The 17,363-nt window shown below is 60.2% G+C and overlaps 1 protein-coding gene across 1 annotated transcript; it reads right to left on the bottom strand.

Moving 5' to 3' along the window:
- Positions 1-6,809: 6,809 nt before the first annotated feature.
- Positions 6,810-14,686, bottom strand: JRK (Jrk helix-turn-helix protein). Its single transcript, XM_069600837.1, has 2 exons — positions 14,633-14,686; positions 6,810-12,453 (listed from the first exon to the last, which is right to left on the bottom strand). Exon 2 carries the CDS (start codon positions 12,090-12,092, stop codon positions 10,506-10,508), a length of 1,587 nt encoding a protein of 528 aa, XP_069456938.1. The 5' UTR covers positions 12,093-12,453; positions 14,633-14,686; the 3' UTR covers positions 6,810-10,505.
- Positions 14,687-17,363: the final 2,677 nt, after the last annotated feature.

Here is a 17,363-nt window from a genome sequence, read left to right as displayed (position 1 = left end):
AGGGGCTGGGCCTGGGGCCAGGGCCTGAGGGCGCAGGCCAGGCTGGGCCAGCTGTCCCGGGCTGGGTGCTGCCCACCGGCTCTGGGAGCAAGCCTGTCCCCACCCACCCGAGTGCTGGCCGCGGCCCATGACCTCCCTGTGGCCAGAGTGCTCCCTGCGGGGAGGGAGCCCTAGGACCCCTCGGGTCTCGGGTGAAGGCTCTCCCTGCCCCGCCGGGGCGCCAGCACCTCCTGCCACCCCCACCTCTGTGTGGCGCCCACTGGCCCCAGCCCCTCAGTCCTCCAGCAGACAGTGGCCATCGTTCAAGCATCCTCGTCCACCTCGAAGGAGGCCAGCCCTCCTGGGGGTGCCTGGGCTGGGGCTGGGGATGAACCCTGGGGGAACTGGAGAGGAGGGGAGCAGGAGGGCCCAGGTATGGCCTCTGGGGGCAGTGGTCCATCCCCCAACCCAAGCTGAGGATACGGTCCAGCGCCGTGGGTTGTCTCCCACCCTCTCCAGCCTCAGTGCCCCATGTCCACAGACACAGCCCATCTGAGCTGAGAGGCGGGGCCTTTCCACAGACCCCCAGCCCCTGCGGCAGGCCCGAGGGCCACTCCTCTAAGGGCCCTGAACAGACCACCTCCTGGCAGGGGTCTGCACCAGCTCCCCACCCTTGGCCATGACAGTGCCACCCACCCCAGAACCAGGCTGTCCTGGGGCCCCGTGTGCCCCTATGGGGGTGCCTCAGGGGCTTGGCTCCCTCAGGGTTGGGGCAGAGTCTGGGGATTTGGGGAGCCAGATGGCAGCCCCACCCCTGCAGGGTCAGGACCCCCAAGTGTGGCGCTCCCTCCCAGGCCCTGCTCCCCACCCAGCTCAGCCTGGAACCCATCCAAGCCAGCCCATCACCAGAGCAGACTCATCCACCCAGCAGCTTGCCGCCCACTGCCCGTGTCTACGGGCAGGAGCAGCATGAGGAGCCGTCCATCTCCAGCCGCCCCAGCCCCTGCCTGAGGGAGCTGGGTGGGAGCAGGCCCTCCATCTACCATCTAAGCACCGCCTGAGGAGCTGCGCCCCCTGAACTGGGCAGGCACACTTTCCTAGATAAACAAAATGCCGTGTCAGGAGCCCACAGGATCCCAGTGTCTCCCCTGGCAATATGAGAGGGAGCCTGGGGAGGCAGGAGGTGGCTTCCTGGAGAGCCCTCCCAGACAGGCCTGCGGGCTTACCCACCACGTGTGGTCCCTGGTGCCACCCTCAGCAGGAGGCATTCACTTAAGACCCATGGCCCAGGCTCTCTTTGCTTCTCACCCCTCGATGTTCCGGCCGCGTGCCCCGCGCCTCATCGCTATGCCTGGCAAAATTGAGGAAATCAAGGACTTCCTGCTCATGGCCTGGCACAAGGATGCCAAGTCTGTCAAGATCAAGAAAAATAAGGATAATGTGAAGTTGAAATTTCGATGCAGCAGATACCTTTACACCTTGGTCATCACAAACCAAGAGAAGGCAGAGAAGCTGAAGCAGCCCCTGCCCTGAGGTTTGGCCACGAAGGAGCTGAAATGAAGCACTTACACTGCTTTGAACTGTATTAAAATTTTTAAAATTCTCAAAAAAAAAAAAAAAAAAGATCCACAGCCCACAGTCCAGGCTCTGAATTCCAAGTGTCCCTCTTATAAGTTGTGTAATCATTGTCACACCACTCTCTCCATGACCAGCAACCACCATCACCACCACCACCACCACTATCACCATCACCATCATCACCACCCTCACCATCACCACCAATCCCATCACCACCATCTCTACCACCACCATCACCAACACCACCATCACCATCTCTACCACCACCACCATCACCATCATCACCACCACCACCACCATCACCACCATCACCATCTCTACCACCACCATCACCAACACCACCATCACCATCTCTACCACCACCACCATCACCATCATCACCACCACCACCACCATCACCACCATCTCTACCACCACCATCACCAACACCACCATCACCATCTCTACCACCACCACCATCACCATCATCACCACCACCACCACCATCACCACCATCTCTACCACCACCATCACCAACACCACCATCACCACCACCATCACCACCATCTCTACCACCACCATCTCTACCACCACCATCACCAACACCACCATCACCATCTCTACCACCACCACCATCACCACCATCTCTACCACCACCATCACCAACACCACCATCACCATCTCTACCACCACCACCATCACCACCATCTCTACCACCACCATCACCAACACCACCATCACCATCTCCACCACCACCACCATCACCATCATCACCACCACCACCACCATCACCACCATCACCACCACCACCACCACTATCACCATCACCATCATCACCACCCTTACCATCACCACCAATCCCATCACCACCATCTCTACCACCACCATCACCAACACCACCATCACCATCTCTACCACCACCACCATCACCATCATCACCATCACCACCACCAACACCACCATCTCTACCACCACCATCACCAACACCACCAGTACTATCACCATCACCACCACCACCATCACCATCTCTACCACCATCACCACCATCACCATCATCACCATCACCACCACCATCACCATCACCACCACCATCACCACCATCACCATCTCTACCACCGCCACCATCACCATCATCACCATCACCACCACCACCACCATCACCACCATCTCTACCACCACCATCACCAATACCACCATCACCATCTCCACCACCACCACCATCACCATCATCACCACCACCACCACCATCACCACCATCACCACCACCACCACCACTATCACCATCACCATCATCACCACCCTTACCATCACCACCAATCCCATCACCACCATCTCTACCACCACCATCACCAACACCACCATCACCATCTCTACCACCACCACCATCACCATCATCACCATCACCACCACCAACACCACCATCTCTACCACCACCATCACCAACACCACCAGTACTATCACCATCACCACCACCACCATCACCATCTCTACCACCATCACCACCATCACCATCATCACCATCACCACCACCATCACCATCACCACCACCATCACCACCATCACCATCTCTACCACCGCCACCATCACCATCATCACCATCACCACCACCATCACCATCATCACCATCTCTACCACCACCATCACCACCGCTACCATCACCAACACCACCACCATCACCATCACCACCATCACCACCACCACCATCACCACCAATCCCATCATCACCATCATAACCATCACCACCACTATCATCACCATCATCTCCCTCACCATTCCGAGTGTCAGTCAGCTCAGATCCCTGCAACAAAACACCATTGACTGGGCAGCTTAAACAGCAGACCTTTCTTTCTTTCTCACAGATCTGAGGCTGGCAAGACCAAGATCAGGGTGTCAGTCTATCAGGTTTCCAGGGCGAGTTCTCTTGGCTGGTAGGTGGCGATCTTCTTGAAGTGTTCTCACAAGGCCTTTTCTTGGTTTGTGAGAAAGAGGGGAACTGAGAGCCATCATGCTCTTCTGATACAGGCATTAGTCCTATTGGAAAAGGGCCCCACTCTTATGACATCACCTAACTTCAGTTACCTCCTGAAAGCCCTATCTCTGAACACTGTCATGCTGGGGCCTTCATCATATGAATGGGGGAGGGACACGGATCAGTTCACATCACCCACCATCCTCAACATCGCCACCACCATTAAAACCACCATCTCACCAACCACCACACCACTGACCCCGTGCATTCCTCACTGCCCCATGCACCACCACCAGTGCCCTGGCCACCATGCCGCCTTCATCCCCACCTTCTTCTGTCTGGGGTGCTCTAACTATACCACAGACAGGGTGGCTTGCAAGCTGCAGAAATTCATTCCTCACCATTGTGGGGGCTGGAAATCCCAGACCAGGGTGCCAGAGTGGCTGGGTTGTGGTGAAAGCCCTCCTGGCTGTGGATGGCAGACCTTGCTGCATCCTCACGTGACGTAAGAGGCGAGGGGCCCTCTGGGGTCTCTCTTCTAAGGGTGTTCATCCAATTCAAGTCTCCACCTGATCACCTTTCAAAGCCCCCACCTCCCAACACATCAGCTTGGGGGTTAGGATTTCAACAGTTAAATCGGGGTGGGGGGTAATACAAACATTCGGACCACAGCAATCTCATCACCAGTGTCTTCATCCAGCACCACAATTGGTCATCTCTGCCACAACCACCGCAATCACCATCCTCACCAGCATCACCATCTCCAGAGCCTCACTGCCAAGCGGCACCACACCTCCTGGCCAGGCCCCCTTCCTGGATGGCGGGGCAGGTCAGACACCTGAGGCCAGTGGATGGCAGCCACTCAAGGCCTCGTGCCGTCCACTGCGGAGCCTCCCAAGGACAGCTGGACTCCGTTTTCCTAATTAGGGAGTGTCGGCCAGTGGAGTGGCGGGCTTACTGAGGCGCCAGTGACATCACTACTCTGCTTTATTAATAAAACGGGGGGACGTACGCCCACTCACTGGAGACTGCAGCTGAGCCTCTTCTGAGGAGAACCCTCGGGCCCACACTTCTTCCTGAGCTAACAGATGCCTCCTTAGACCCTCTGGCTCCCCCTGGCCCTTTCACTGCAGGAGGGGCCTTGGCTCTTGACGAGCTGCAGGCCTGCTGCCCGGGATAGGGGGAGCTGGAGAGTGAGCCTGGGGGCCTGGGGCCAGAACCTGCACCCAGACTACCTCGCATGTGCTGCAGGGGTCCTGATCTGGAGATGGGGAGCAGGGCCTCCTCCAAGGTTTACTGGGGAGCCACAGAGATGTGGGCAAGTTGACACGGGCTTCCACCCTAACAGGTCCAGACATAGAACACAGCGTCTCCAACACAGGGAGCCCTGCCTCCCCTCGTGGTGGCCGGTGCCTCAGCACCTGGAGGCCTGAGCTTACGCTGCAGCCTTGGGGGACAAGGGCACAAAGCCTGCCCATTGCTAGCTCCCCAGCCCCTCACTCCTCATACCTGTCCCCTGGGCCCCACCCTCAAAGTCAGGGTACCAGAGCCTGCAGAGGGACCCCCACAGGTGAGTCCTGTCACCCTGGGCACCATGGTCCCCTCCTCCAGGATGCCAGCCTTTTGCTCTCCAGGTCCCTTCTGTGCTCCCAGCGCCCCACTCTGGGAAGCTCCCCTGGGCCCTGGGCTCCAGGCTGGCTGTCTGGACAGGGCTGGCTGGCTGCAGGCCCCGGAGCGAGCAGAGGGTCAGGTTGGACAGGGAAGTCTCCGGCCTTGAAGGATGCCCCCAGCAGGCTCTCTGGGCTCCTTCTACTCTAGGACCTACAGCCTCCTGACTCCTGCAGCCAGAGATGACTGGCCTCAGCTGGACTGGGAAGAGCCCAGGACCCCAGCAAGAGATGGGCAGAGGCAGGGCAGGCAGCTGCCAGAGGACAGGGCTGCTCTGGATGGGCCCTGGCCCTGGCTCGGGTGTGTGCCTGCCAATGGGGGACACAATGGGGCCTGGCACAGCCCTGAGGCACCCCCAGGAGCTGCCTGAATGTGTGGGGGTCTTCCCTGGGGGAAGCCCAGCTCTGACATTCACACCTCTCCCACCTGCCGTGAGTCAGCCACACAGTCACTCTCCACCCCCGGGACCACTGTCAGCAGGGCCTGGAGCCAGGGCAGAGGCGGGGGGTGGGGGGTGAGGGGGTAGGGGGGAGAGCGTGTGTGGTCACAGAGAACTCTACATCACATGTGGGGGAGGAGGGGCGAGGTCACAAAGCTCTCACCTTCCCCCAGGGTACAAATGTGTCCCACACGTGGTTCCAGGCTCCCTGGTCTTGCCCTCCTTGGGAGCTGAGAGAGCACACGGGCCAGAGTCGGGGCTCAGCCCGCAACCTGGGTCAGGACGCAGGAGTGGGACCAAGGACTGGGGCTCACTGAGGGACCAGCGTCAGGGTTCACCCGGGCCATCCACAGCATACCCCTGGCTGCTCAGGAACCTTCCAGCTCCTTCAAGGTTCTAGGCTGGGGCTGCCTGCCCTCCCTCAAGTTCCTCAGAAGGTGCTGCAAGGCCCCCAGAGACAGACAAAGCAAGCTCCTTGTCTGAAAGGGTCTGTGGGGCTGTTAAAACTCCTGGCAGCTTCCACATCCACACATGCCCTATACCCAAGCCAGGAGACCATCCCTCAAGAGGGTGTGGCAGAGGGGTGACCACACCTCACAGCCTGGGCTGTGGGAGGGCAGGGGCAGCCAGTGACGCCCAGACCCCAGCCGCCACCTGGGGCCCCCTGCTGGGCCTCTGGCCTCTCCTCACTCTGTCCTGCAGGCCAGTTCCAGGCCCGGGCCCTCTTGCTGGGCTTGTGCACCTAATACTGCCAGAACGATGCGGCCACCCTCCACCGAGCCTGGCCTCCGTGAAATGGGGCCATCATGGGGACCGTCCACCTGCCTGGACTGGCTTCTCCACCTTCGAGGGCCGTGCACCCAGCAAGCCTGGGTGGGTGGGAGGCAGCAGGCGCTCCAGCCGAGATGGAGGCCCAGGCTGCTGCCCCACCTGGTCTCCCGTTCCAGGTGGTGGGTGAGACCATCCCATGCCGCTCTGAGACCACCTGGGCCCCCAGGCTCACTCTCCACCTCCCCCCATCCCGAGCAGCAGGCCTGCAGCCGGGCCAGCAGCTCGTCAAGAACCGAGGCCCCTCCTGCAGCAAACAGCACCATCCCTCAAGCGCTCCCAAGATCATGCTCTTTCTCCCGCGAGTTCACAGCTACTGCTGGGCGCTCTGGCCAATCTGTCATGTTACAGTACCTTTCAACTCCAGGATTTCCATGGTTTTAAAACAGCTTTTTATTTACCATCTTTTTGCTGATTTTCTCTACTTACTATCTTCCTTTCCCCCTTTACTGCCTCAGTCGTGGTTTCCTCCAGTTCTCTGACTGCATCCGTAATGGTCAGCTTGAAGTCTTTCCCTGTTAAAGCCGGCATCTCACTCTGTCACCTGCGTTTTAGGAGCAACATGGTATGTGGTCGTGTTTCCGTTTCTTTGTATCTTTGTAATGTTGGATTGGAAACTGGTCCTTTTAGGTAATGTGTCATACCAGCTCTGGGTACTGGTCACCCCAGACTGGGACTTGCCTTCTCTTTGTGTCTTGCTGGCTGGGTCATCTTAGGGGCTCCCCGTCCCTGACAGAGGCTCTGATGCTCCTTCCCAGGGGCATGGCCTTAGGAAGGCCCACGGTCCCCCCACCCCACCCCACCCCACCCCACTCCATGGCAGTGGTTTTGGCAAAGCTCTGACTGTGTGGTCTCTGACCACACACAGCGGTTAAACTCCACTCACAGCTGGCCAACTGCTGTTTTCAACAATGCCCTGGGCAGAAGCTGCTTCTCAGACCAATCCCATTGCACCTGGCTCCTCTGAAGCAGATACCAAGGTCAGTGGTGGGGATTCCCCTGACCACAAGGGGGCCTTCGGCCCAGCCTCTCTCCATGACGTCCCTCTCTCGAGAGCACCCTGGGGTGGGCCCTGCCACGCTATGCAGGACCAGCCCGCTTCTCCCCTGGCAAAGACCTCTGAGCACTGCTCACTGCTGGCGGTGAGTGACAGCTGAGGGCTGCAAGCAGGGAGCAGTGGTCCAGGCCTCCAGGGCCAGCCCCTCAGCATGGAACCGCCACACGGCTCACCCCGGGCGCCTCAGCAGTCTGCCTGCATCCTCATGGAGACGGCGGTGGAGAATGTGACTCATGGACAGTGCAGCGCCCCAGAAGCCCTTCTTGGGAGAGCTGTGCTCCCTGGAAGCAGGTCAGGGGCTGTCTGACCGCCCTTGGGCCTCCAGATGGCTCGAGGCACAGCACACAGCAGGTGTCAGGATGGCTTCGCCCTGTGCTAGAAGCGCACTTAGGCACCAAGGAAGCCCACTACAGGCGTCCTTGGGGGTGGGTCCTGCCTGCCTTGTGCCATGGCCTCCCAGGAACAGAGGCAGCCCAAGTCCCTTCCTCCAACCCCCCCCTCCTCCAGAAACATCTGGCTACTATGGCCTCGAGCTGCCTCCAAGGGGCTCTGGCTCCACCCCAGGGAAGCCTGACAGGTCCAAGCAGGAGCTGCACCCACCCACCCACCCATCAACCCCCCTGCCCCCACCACCTTGGCCATCAGAGCTGTGAGTTCGCAGGGCAGGGCCTCCTGCTTCCCACCCCCAACAGGAAATGCAGGTGAGGTGGGCGGTTCACCACGGCCCTGCAGGTGGGCCTCCCACACTGAAGGTCTAACCAGACTCCCCGAGGCCCAGTGTAACCAGGGAAGCAGCGGTTCAAGAAGGAGCGCCAAGGGCAGGCTCCCTCGGCCAGCGGGGACGGCTGCTTACCGACCAGCCATGACCCAGCGGGGATGGCAGCAGGCTGTGTGGGCAGGACGAGAATCTGGCCCGGGAGCTGCGTCTGGTGGGGACCGAGCACCCACAGGGGGGCTAGGAGGCCGGCCTACCCCAGCACCGTCCTGCTGCTCCAGGCCGCTGGACTGGGGCTGGCTGTGGGGAGGGAGCGTCTCCGTGTGTCCATCCGTCACGTCCAGGCTGCGGCCCCAACATCTGACCCTGCTGCACGCCCACAGCTCAGGGGGCACAGCTGACCCTGCCGCACGCCCGCAGCACAGGGGGCACATCTGACCCTGCCGCACGCCCGCAGCACAGGGGGCACATCTGACCCTGCCGCACGCCCGCAGCTCAGGGGGCACATCTGACCCTGCCGCACGCCCGCAGCACAGGGGGCACATCTGACCCTGCCGCACGCCCGCAGCACAGGGGGCACATCTGACCCTGCCGCACGCCCGCAGCACAGGGGGCACATCTGACCCTGCCGCACGCCTGCAGCACAGGGGGCACACGAGTCCAGAAGGGGTGTGAGTGCACACTGCACAGCTGCCGCCCCACGCGTGCGGGAGACCACCGTGAAAGCTCAGCAGGAGGCGGTCTGGCCCAAAAAATCAGCAACGCGACTTTGAAAATGACCTGTGCTTGTTTCACAATCTTCATACACACGTTTTCATCAGGAAACACACGGCTCAGAGAGCAGCGGCAGGCCAGCCACGACTGTCACCTCAGTGTTTGGAAGGACGCAGAGACACCAGAGAAACGACCACAAACCGAACCCTTGCCTCCACTTGGCTCTTGTGGGAACAAGGGTGTCTCGGTGGAATGAATAACACAGGAAAGGAAACTGTGTGCTCAATCAGCTGCCTGAGAAGCGGTGGAACTGAAGGCAAGCGGTGAAGAGCCCAGAAAAGCGCGCCCACTTCTGGTTCATTCAAAGAGGGCGGCCGGGCTGCCCAGGGCACTCCGTCTGGTGACAAGCAACCAGGCCGGCCAGGGGCGCTCTGTCTGGTCATAAGTGACCAGGGGCTCTCCGTCTGGTGATAAGGGACCAGGCCGGCCAGGAGCGCTCTGTCTGGTCGTAAGTGACCAGGGGCTCTCCGTCTGGTGATAAGGGACCAGGCCGGCCAGGAGCGCTCTGTCTGGTCATAAGTGACCAGGGGCTCTCCGTCTGGTGATAAGGGACCAGGCCGGCCAGGGGCTCTCCGTCTGGTGATAAGGGACCAGGCCGGCCAGGGGCACTCTGTCTCGTGACGAGCGATGCAGAATGGAGGCATCGGCAGCGATGTAGGGAGCACAGCAAGTCTCCGGGTACAGGTCTCTACAAGAGAGGCCCACACAGTCAGCCTTCCCCACGTGAATCACTATGGGGCCAACAGCTCAAAGTAAGAGTTCCGATGCTGCTAGGCACCTGAGCAGCTCCTTTTACTGTTTTTGTTACATCACCTAAGACTAACTTCTGAACGTCTGGTCCAGGTTTACTAATGCGGAGGCAGTAAATGCGAAGTTCTGGGGATTGAGGGACAGTGGACCACATACAGGACTTGGAGCCCAGATGCTCAAAACACTGGCAGCGACCTGGGGCCCCACACTGGGGCAATGGGCTCCCTGGTGGCCTGTTCCTGCTGGCTCTAACAACTCTACTGCTGCATCCTGGGGCTCGAGGCCCAGGGCAACATGGAAGTGAGGTTCACTCTGCCAGGAGAGCTGACGACCGACGTGGGGACACAGGGCCTGCAATGCCACAGGGCAGAGGCCACACGGACTCTCATTCACAACCAAGTCCCACCCTCAGTGACCTGCCTGACCCAGGGCTGGCCCCCAGACTTGCAGACAGCCCCAGTGGGCAAGCAGGGGGCCCTCAGGAAGTGTCAGCCCCATCAAGCAGCAGTGGGGACCACAGTCCGTTGGCTGAAGGTGGCTCTTCCCCGCTTGGACAGACAGACGTCCCTACCCTTGCACACAAGGCTTAGGCAGCAAATACAAGCTGGGTGGCAGCCCCTGGAGGTTCTGGGACATTTCAGGTCTGGGTGGGCCCTTGAGGAAGACCTCCTCGCGCTCAGGTGGCAGGACAGACCACACGGCAAAACCTCGACGGGGCAGGCTGTTCTGAGGAACGGGACCCCGAGACTGCAGGTCAGGCCTCACTGCCTCAGGCCTCGCCGGCCGTGGACGAGCTGGGCAGTGGGGAGCAAGGCTGGGTGCCGCGAGGCCCAGGGCGCTCCCAGGGCGCCTCAAGCTTGACCGCGGCTGTGGGGGCCCCGCGCCGCTGTGCCTGCCACCGCCTGCTGAACACGGAGTGCAGTGCACGCAGCTGGCCCAGCTCCTGTGCCGAGAAGCAGGGCTGTGCCTCCGCGAAGCGCACCACGGCGTCAAAGGACACCGCCGCGTGCTCCCAGGCTGCTCTGTCCAACCCCCCAGCCTCCGCCGGCTCCAGGCTCCCTGAGGCCACGCTCCCGAGGCGGGCCGGGGTGCCTGCTGCGAGCCCGGGGGTGTGCGCAAAGGCCTGGTCGGGGGGCTTAGTCCTGAGCCGCTCCGGCTCCTCCTCGGAGGATGAGCCCTCTATGAGTGCAGCCTCGGGCCACAGCTTCCTCCAGGCCCGGCTGAGGACGGTGCCTGGCACCGCATCCCAGGCGCAGGCCACGTCGAGCACGGCGTCATGCACACTGCAGCGGGGGGCCAAGGCCTGCAGCCTGCCGTGGGGCGTGACGAAGTTCCTCATGAAGTCCCTCCGAATGCCCTGGTCCATGGGCTGGAGCAGGGTGGTGACGCTGGCAGGCAGGAAGATGGTGAAGACATTCTCCGAGGCCAGCTCAGCTTCGCGCGGGTGAGCCCGGGACCCGTCCAGGAGGAGGATGGCCTTGCTGTCCTCTGGCAGGGCCACGGCTCGGAAGTGCTCCTTCACTGCGGGCACGAAGATATGATGGAACCAGTCAGCAAAAATCTCCTTGTCCACCCAGGCGCTGCCTTGGGCCTTGTACACAACAGGCAGGTGCTGGAGGCCCTGCACCGCCTTGGGGCCACCCCATTTCCCGACCACCAAGGGTTTGATCCTGTGGGAGCCCGTGGCGTTGGCACACATGAGGACGGTCAGCCGGTCCTTGCTCTGCGTGGGGCTGGGCGTTGGCCCACCCTCTGGGCTGGGGCTGGGGGAGCAGCGCCAGAAGAGGCCGGTCTCGTCGGCATTGTAGACCTGCTCTGGGGACAGGCCGTGCTCGGCGGTTAAGCTCCGGAAGAACCCGCAGAACTGCTCAGCTGCCTGCTGGTCGGCCGCCTGCTTTTCGCTAGACGCATCCAGCTTCTTGATGCCATGTCTGGCCTTAAAGCGCCAGAGCCAGCCGCCAGAAAACACGCAGGGCTCGGTCAGCTGCATCTGCTCGTAGAAGTCCTTGGCCTTTTCGATGAGCATGGGGCCCGAGACAGGCACTCCCTCGGACCGCTTCACCAGGAACCACTCATACAGCACGCGGTCCAGGTGCTCCAGCTTGGGTGTGTGCAGGGTGCGGCGCTGCGCCAGCGCCTTGTCCGAGTCGGAGCTGGCGAAGAAGCGGAGCAGCTGGGCCTTGTGGGCCCTGATGTCGTACAGGGTGGACATGCCCACGTTGTACTCCTGCATCAGCGCCCGCCTGCTCTCGCCCTTCTCCAGGCGCCGGCAGATGTCCATCTTCTCCTTCAGCGTCAGCACCACCCTCTTGCGCTTCTCCCCAGGGCTCCGCCCGGCAGCCGGCTTGGAGGCCATGAGGAAGGGGCTCGGCCCAGCCAAGGGGTCGCGCCTGGGCAGGGGTTGGAGGCCTTCCCGCCTCTTCCTCCCCCACCCTCACCTGGCAGTGCTGACGCGGGGCCAGCACAAGTCAGGGCCCCTTCTTGGCTCCTCTCTCCAGCTCCAGCAGCTTCCCGACCCTCTCTGCAGGGGGACCAGTGTCAGCCACCCTGCGCGTCCCCACAGCTGGACCTCCGGCCTTCTCTGCAAGGACGGTGGCAGCGACTTCCCTCAAACACGGAGCAGAGAGTAGAGGGGCCCTGGGAGCTGGTTTCCAGCTAATCGAGGTCTCGCCGCCTGAGCCGTGGGGGTCTCTCTCTCGCACATGGTGCTTTATCAGCTGGAAAGCAAAAGGGGGAAGAAAGAGAAGCATTACAGGGCGCGTGCCTCGGGCTTGCGAGCACGTCCTCGTCACTTTACCTGCGCTGAAGCAGCCACTGGCGGGGTCTGTGGGACAATGAACAGAGCTGCCGGCAGGTGACGCAAGAAGAGGCCAGCTCAGGAGCTACCAGGCTCACTGGCTCTTCTCAGCTTCCACAGTGACCTCAGAGTCACTCGCTATGGCTCCAAACTAAAAGTGGCTGTTGGGTGCAATCTGACTTTTCAGGAAAGCGTGAAGGGCGAGGCTACTGAACGAAGCTGGGATGTCACCAAGCGCTGGGACCCAAGGGCCACGTCCCACTCCAGACTCAACTTTCCATCACAACTGCTCACTGGGCCACCTGACATGAATGCCTTCATAAAACCCTCGTTCCTTCGAAAGCAGCTGAGGCAGGGGTGAAGGTGCTGCAGTGGGCAGGGATTCCTTTAGGATTCTGGGGCTGGGGAGCCTGCAAGCCTCTTCAGAAACAAGTCCCTCAAGCCCTCTCTTCAAGAGCAGGCCCCAAACTCCTTCTAGAAAGACAAGCTCGGTAGGCCTCAGGCTCCTCCCAGAGCCAGGAGGGGCTGCCAGTCTCTCAACTACTGGTCCCCACCAGTAGAGCCTCGGACACCTCTGGTCACACAGTCACACATAAGCGTGCAAACAGCACTCACACCAACTCTCACCTGGGAGGGACTGCCAGCACATCCCACCGCAGAGAGGCAGGCAGCGCTCACAGCCCCTCTTCCAGGCGGGACCCCCCACCTCACCTCCCTCCCAAACCCTCATGTGTGGCCCCACCCAACTTCATGCTGTGGGTGAAGCCACAGGACTACTCACATGTGGAATGTACAAAAGCAGCCCCAGCCCTTTGAGACCACAGCTCAACAGCAGTGAAGTGTTTTCAGATGTAGCAAGACTCCCAAAGACAAACCCTAGGCCTGTCAGCAGCCAGCCCCAGGTTTGTCCCTTCAGCCCTCTGAGTTAGTCTCCTGGTCTGCAAAGTGGGGGTGCTGGTCTTTTGGGGAGCTGTTTTCATCCTAATGGCTGTGTGACAGTGTGACTGTGCACTGCCTGGCCCCATGCGGAGCAGAGGGGATGAAAGGCCATAATCCATCCTCAAGGAGATGTGTAGTGCAAACCCACTGTAAAAACCAGGAGGAAACGGGGTGGGGGTGGGCGGTCGGGCGGTCACTTCGGAGGGACTGAGACTCTAAGCACAACAGGAAGGAGGAGGAAGGACCAGAGAAGGGGATTCAGTGCCAGAAACTGCTCACTGTTTGCCTGACACGAGGCGTGTGCAGCAGGAGCTAGAACACACCAGTCCTGCTGGTGAGGCAGAAACTTCCTTTAAAAGTGACATGCAGGTATATTACTTCTGAAGCAACAGAAGCTAAAAGGTAACATAACACGGCAAGAACAATGAAGACCATTTGCAGCCTTGCTGTGGACATCCTCCTGTGCCATAGGGGAGGGTAGGAGGGGGTAGGGGGCAGAGTGTGGGCAAGAGAGAGCAGCCAGGCACCACCTACATGCGGCCCCTTCCTGCGAGCTGGGGGAGGCTTGTCCTCAGAGAAGGCCTGAGGAATTCAGGTGGGGCATGTGAAAAAGCACCTTTCTTTGGGAGCAGCCAACAGCGTGAGGTCGGGGCGGGGGGCGGGGGGTTGACTACCGGGAGAAGTGCTCAAGACACAAGTTCTGGCCCAAGGAAGGGCTGGATGGAGTCCTGAGAGGCAAGAGCGGCTGGGCAGGGGTCCGCGCTCAGGCGTGGACGCCGGCACACTCTGCAGGGAAGCGAGGCCGTCGTGGGCGCAAGTGCGGGGCCCAGGCCTGGGGCAGCCTAAAGCAGGGGGCCGGCTCGGTTAAGAGACGAGGCCTTTTCTGAGAACGCTCCTATTCCGGAGACCACGTCTGGGTCAGAAGGGCAAAAGCCAAACAGAGAAGAAAGAGGCCAGGGCTCAGGCCGGCTCCTTCCGGGGGAAGGGAACTCGGGCGCCGGTCCTGCCTCGGGCCGGAACGCCGGCCCAGCTCGGAGGGAAGCTGCGGAGGGACCAGATCGGTTCCGGGGCGCTCAGACCCAGGGGCGCTCTGCACCAGCAGCCAGGCCCCGTGTCCCGGCGCCCGCCTCACCCGCCACACCGGCCCAGACCTCGCTCACCTGTGGACGCCTGGCCGCCGCCGCCGCCGGCCGGAAGCGCCCCGCCCCGCCCCCGCCGGCCCGCGGCCCCTCCCAGCCACTTCCGGGGCGCTCTAGGCGTGTCGGAGGAATCGGTATCTCTGTGGTCTCGCGGGCGGCCGGAGCCTGTGGCTGGCTGCCAGGGCCAGGCGGTGACCGTAGCTGTGGGTTTGGTGATAGGTGCATCGCTGGGCGAGGGTGGCAGGAGGCTGCGGGTGGAGGAAAGCAGTGCTTGAGCCCCTCCCTTTGCGAAGCCCAACGGCCAAGGCTGTTTTTCTCCTCCCCAGCCTCCACTAGAGCCTCCCGTGTGTTAGTCGCTCAGTTGTGTCCGACTCTTTGCGACCCCATGGACTGTAGCCCACCAGGTTCCTCTGTCTGTGGGATTCTCCAAGCAAGGATACTGGAGTGGGTTGCCATGTCTTTCTCCAGGGGATCTTCCCGACCCGGGGATCAAACCCATATCTCCTAGCTAGAGCCTCATCCTCCCCTAATTGAGATGATTTGGATGATAAAACTTGAAGCCTTGACGCTGTAATGAGTTGAGATTTGGGGACCTTGGGATGGGGTGAATGTATTTTGCATGAGAGGCAGAGGACGTCCAAGCCCGAATGCCCAGAGCCCTGTGTGACTGGGTCACCTCACGTGTTATCAGTGACTGTGGATGCTACTGAGATACACTTCTTGAGGTGGGAAATTATTCCGGTTATCCCATGGGCCGGGTGTCATCCGTCACAGGCTCTTCATGAGGGGGAGGAAGGAGGCACAGGGCTGGAGAACCATGGGACCGTGGGAGCAGAGCCAGAAAAGGAGATGTGAGGCCAGACCCAGGAGGAAGGGGCCACGAGTAGAGGAATGCAGAACTTCTAGGACCCGGAAAACAAAAGAAGGCATTCTCGCCGGAGCCTGCAGAAGAACCAGCTCTGTGGACACATTGAGTTCAGCTCTAAGACATGTCAGACTTCTGACCTCCAGAACTGCAAGAACTTGTTTGAAGCCAAGTTTACAGTCACTTGTTAGACGGTAGCAGCGGGGAACTTAGATGGATTTTCATAGCTTCTTGCCTTGGCTCCCAGGATGCTCCCACCCTTGGTCCTCCTTCCTCTCCCTCCCCTGCTGATTGCCACCTGGCCAACTTCACCTCTGGCTCTCTCCTCTCTGTCCACACCCGCTTCCGGGATCTCCTCCAGCCTCGCGCTGTGCCTACCAGCAAAGCAGGCAGCCGAAATGTACGGCTCCTGCCAGGACCCCGCCAACAAGCTCTAGCCGCGTGTGCCCTACCCAGCGGCCAGCGGCCCCTCATAGCCTTCTAACGCACCGTTAACCAGCCGTCTCTAAGCCTGGGTGCACACGCCTCTCGCCCCGGGAGCTTCAGCTTCACACTCCCCACCGGAGTGAGTGGCAGCTCCACGTCTCCATCTCTCCGGCCAAAAACCCAGCCATCCCCGCCCTCTGTCTCTCATCCCCTTCCCCCAACACGCGCACTCTGGCCTCCACATCCAGGCAGCATCTGGCCTCTGCCCGCCCCTCTCTCTGGTCCAGGCCACTCTGACCCCGTGGGCAGCGACCCGGACTCCTCTGCATGGGCCCGCTCTGTCCCCGCGGGGCACTCTGCTGCCACCTTGTGGGCACAGGATCACTTGCGCCTCCCCGAACCTGCATGGAGCTTCCTTGGAAGCTCCCACAGGCTCACTGGGAACGCAGACCTTGTCTCCAGGACTGAGTCCACTCTGGCAGAGAGGAAGGGGTCTGGAAGACACAGGAGGAGGAAGACCATCCCCTGGTGCCACGTGAAGCCTGGCTGCGGAGGGCCCCTTCCCCTAAGTAACCCCCCAGTGCGCAGGGTCTGGCCCCCAACCATGCCAGATGGTCCCCAGCCCGGAAGTCTCGGAAAGGATCTGGCTGAGTGGACGCCCCCGCATCCCGTGCGCCCCAGAAAGGTCTTCCTGGGCCACCAGGCCTGGCTGGGTCCAGCTGTCACTGAGAGAGTCAGTTCCTAGGCAGTTTGATAAGTCCAGAGTCCCCGGGGAGGAGATAGGGGTCTGGGGTTCTCGAGGAGAAGGAAAGGACAATTTTTTTTTTTTCTTCTCTACATTCCTTAGTCCTTAGTCGCATAAAACTTTTTTTTTCTTTAAGCCGGGAACACAGCAAACAACTCAGTTTAAACTCTGTGCTAGGGATTATATAACAACAGTGTATCCTGCTTGAGGACAGTTTCTCCTTTCTGAAAACCTTCCGACTAATCCTGATATTTTAAATATATATGAGGGAATGGGTCTGGTAGGATCTTTCTATTGTTAAATTCTAATCCTGTCAGCCTAAAATGTAACCTGTGGGAGTGGGTCTGCTAAAATTTTTACAACCTCGAGACATTCTTTTGATTTATTGTAATAACTAATTTTAAAATATACAGCTCCCTTGCTAACACTAGCGAGGGGGCCACTCTCCGTCCCCCTTCTGATGCCTACGTCAGAAGCTTTGTCTGTCCCTTTTTCACTTTAATAAAACTCTGCTACACAAAAGTTCTTGAGTGATCAAACCTGGTCCCTGGTCCCGAAGCTAAATCTTCTTCTTTGGAGATCACGAATCCGACACCATTCCTTCATCGTTAAGTGTCAACTACAGATTGCACTTATCAAGAGCATTGACAATGATGAACAACAAAGGCACTCGCCATCTGCCTCTACGGAGACTGAACCCCATCCCCCTGTGGCTG

This window comes from Ovis canadensis, chromosome 9, assembly GCF_042477335.2.
Source record: "Ovis canadensis isolate MfBH-ARS-UI-01 breed Bighorn chromosome 9, ARS-UI_OviCan_v2, whole genome shotgun sequence".
NCBI classification, from domain to species: Eukaryota; Metazoa; Chordata; class Mammalia; order Artiodactyla; family Bovidae; genus Ovis; species Ovis canadensis.
The sequence above is the reverse complement of the archived record's forward strand: the minus strand, read 5'-3'. Positions and strand labels throughout refer to the sequence as shown.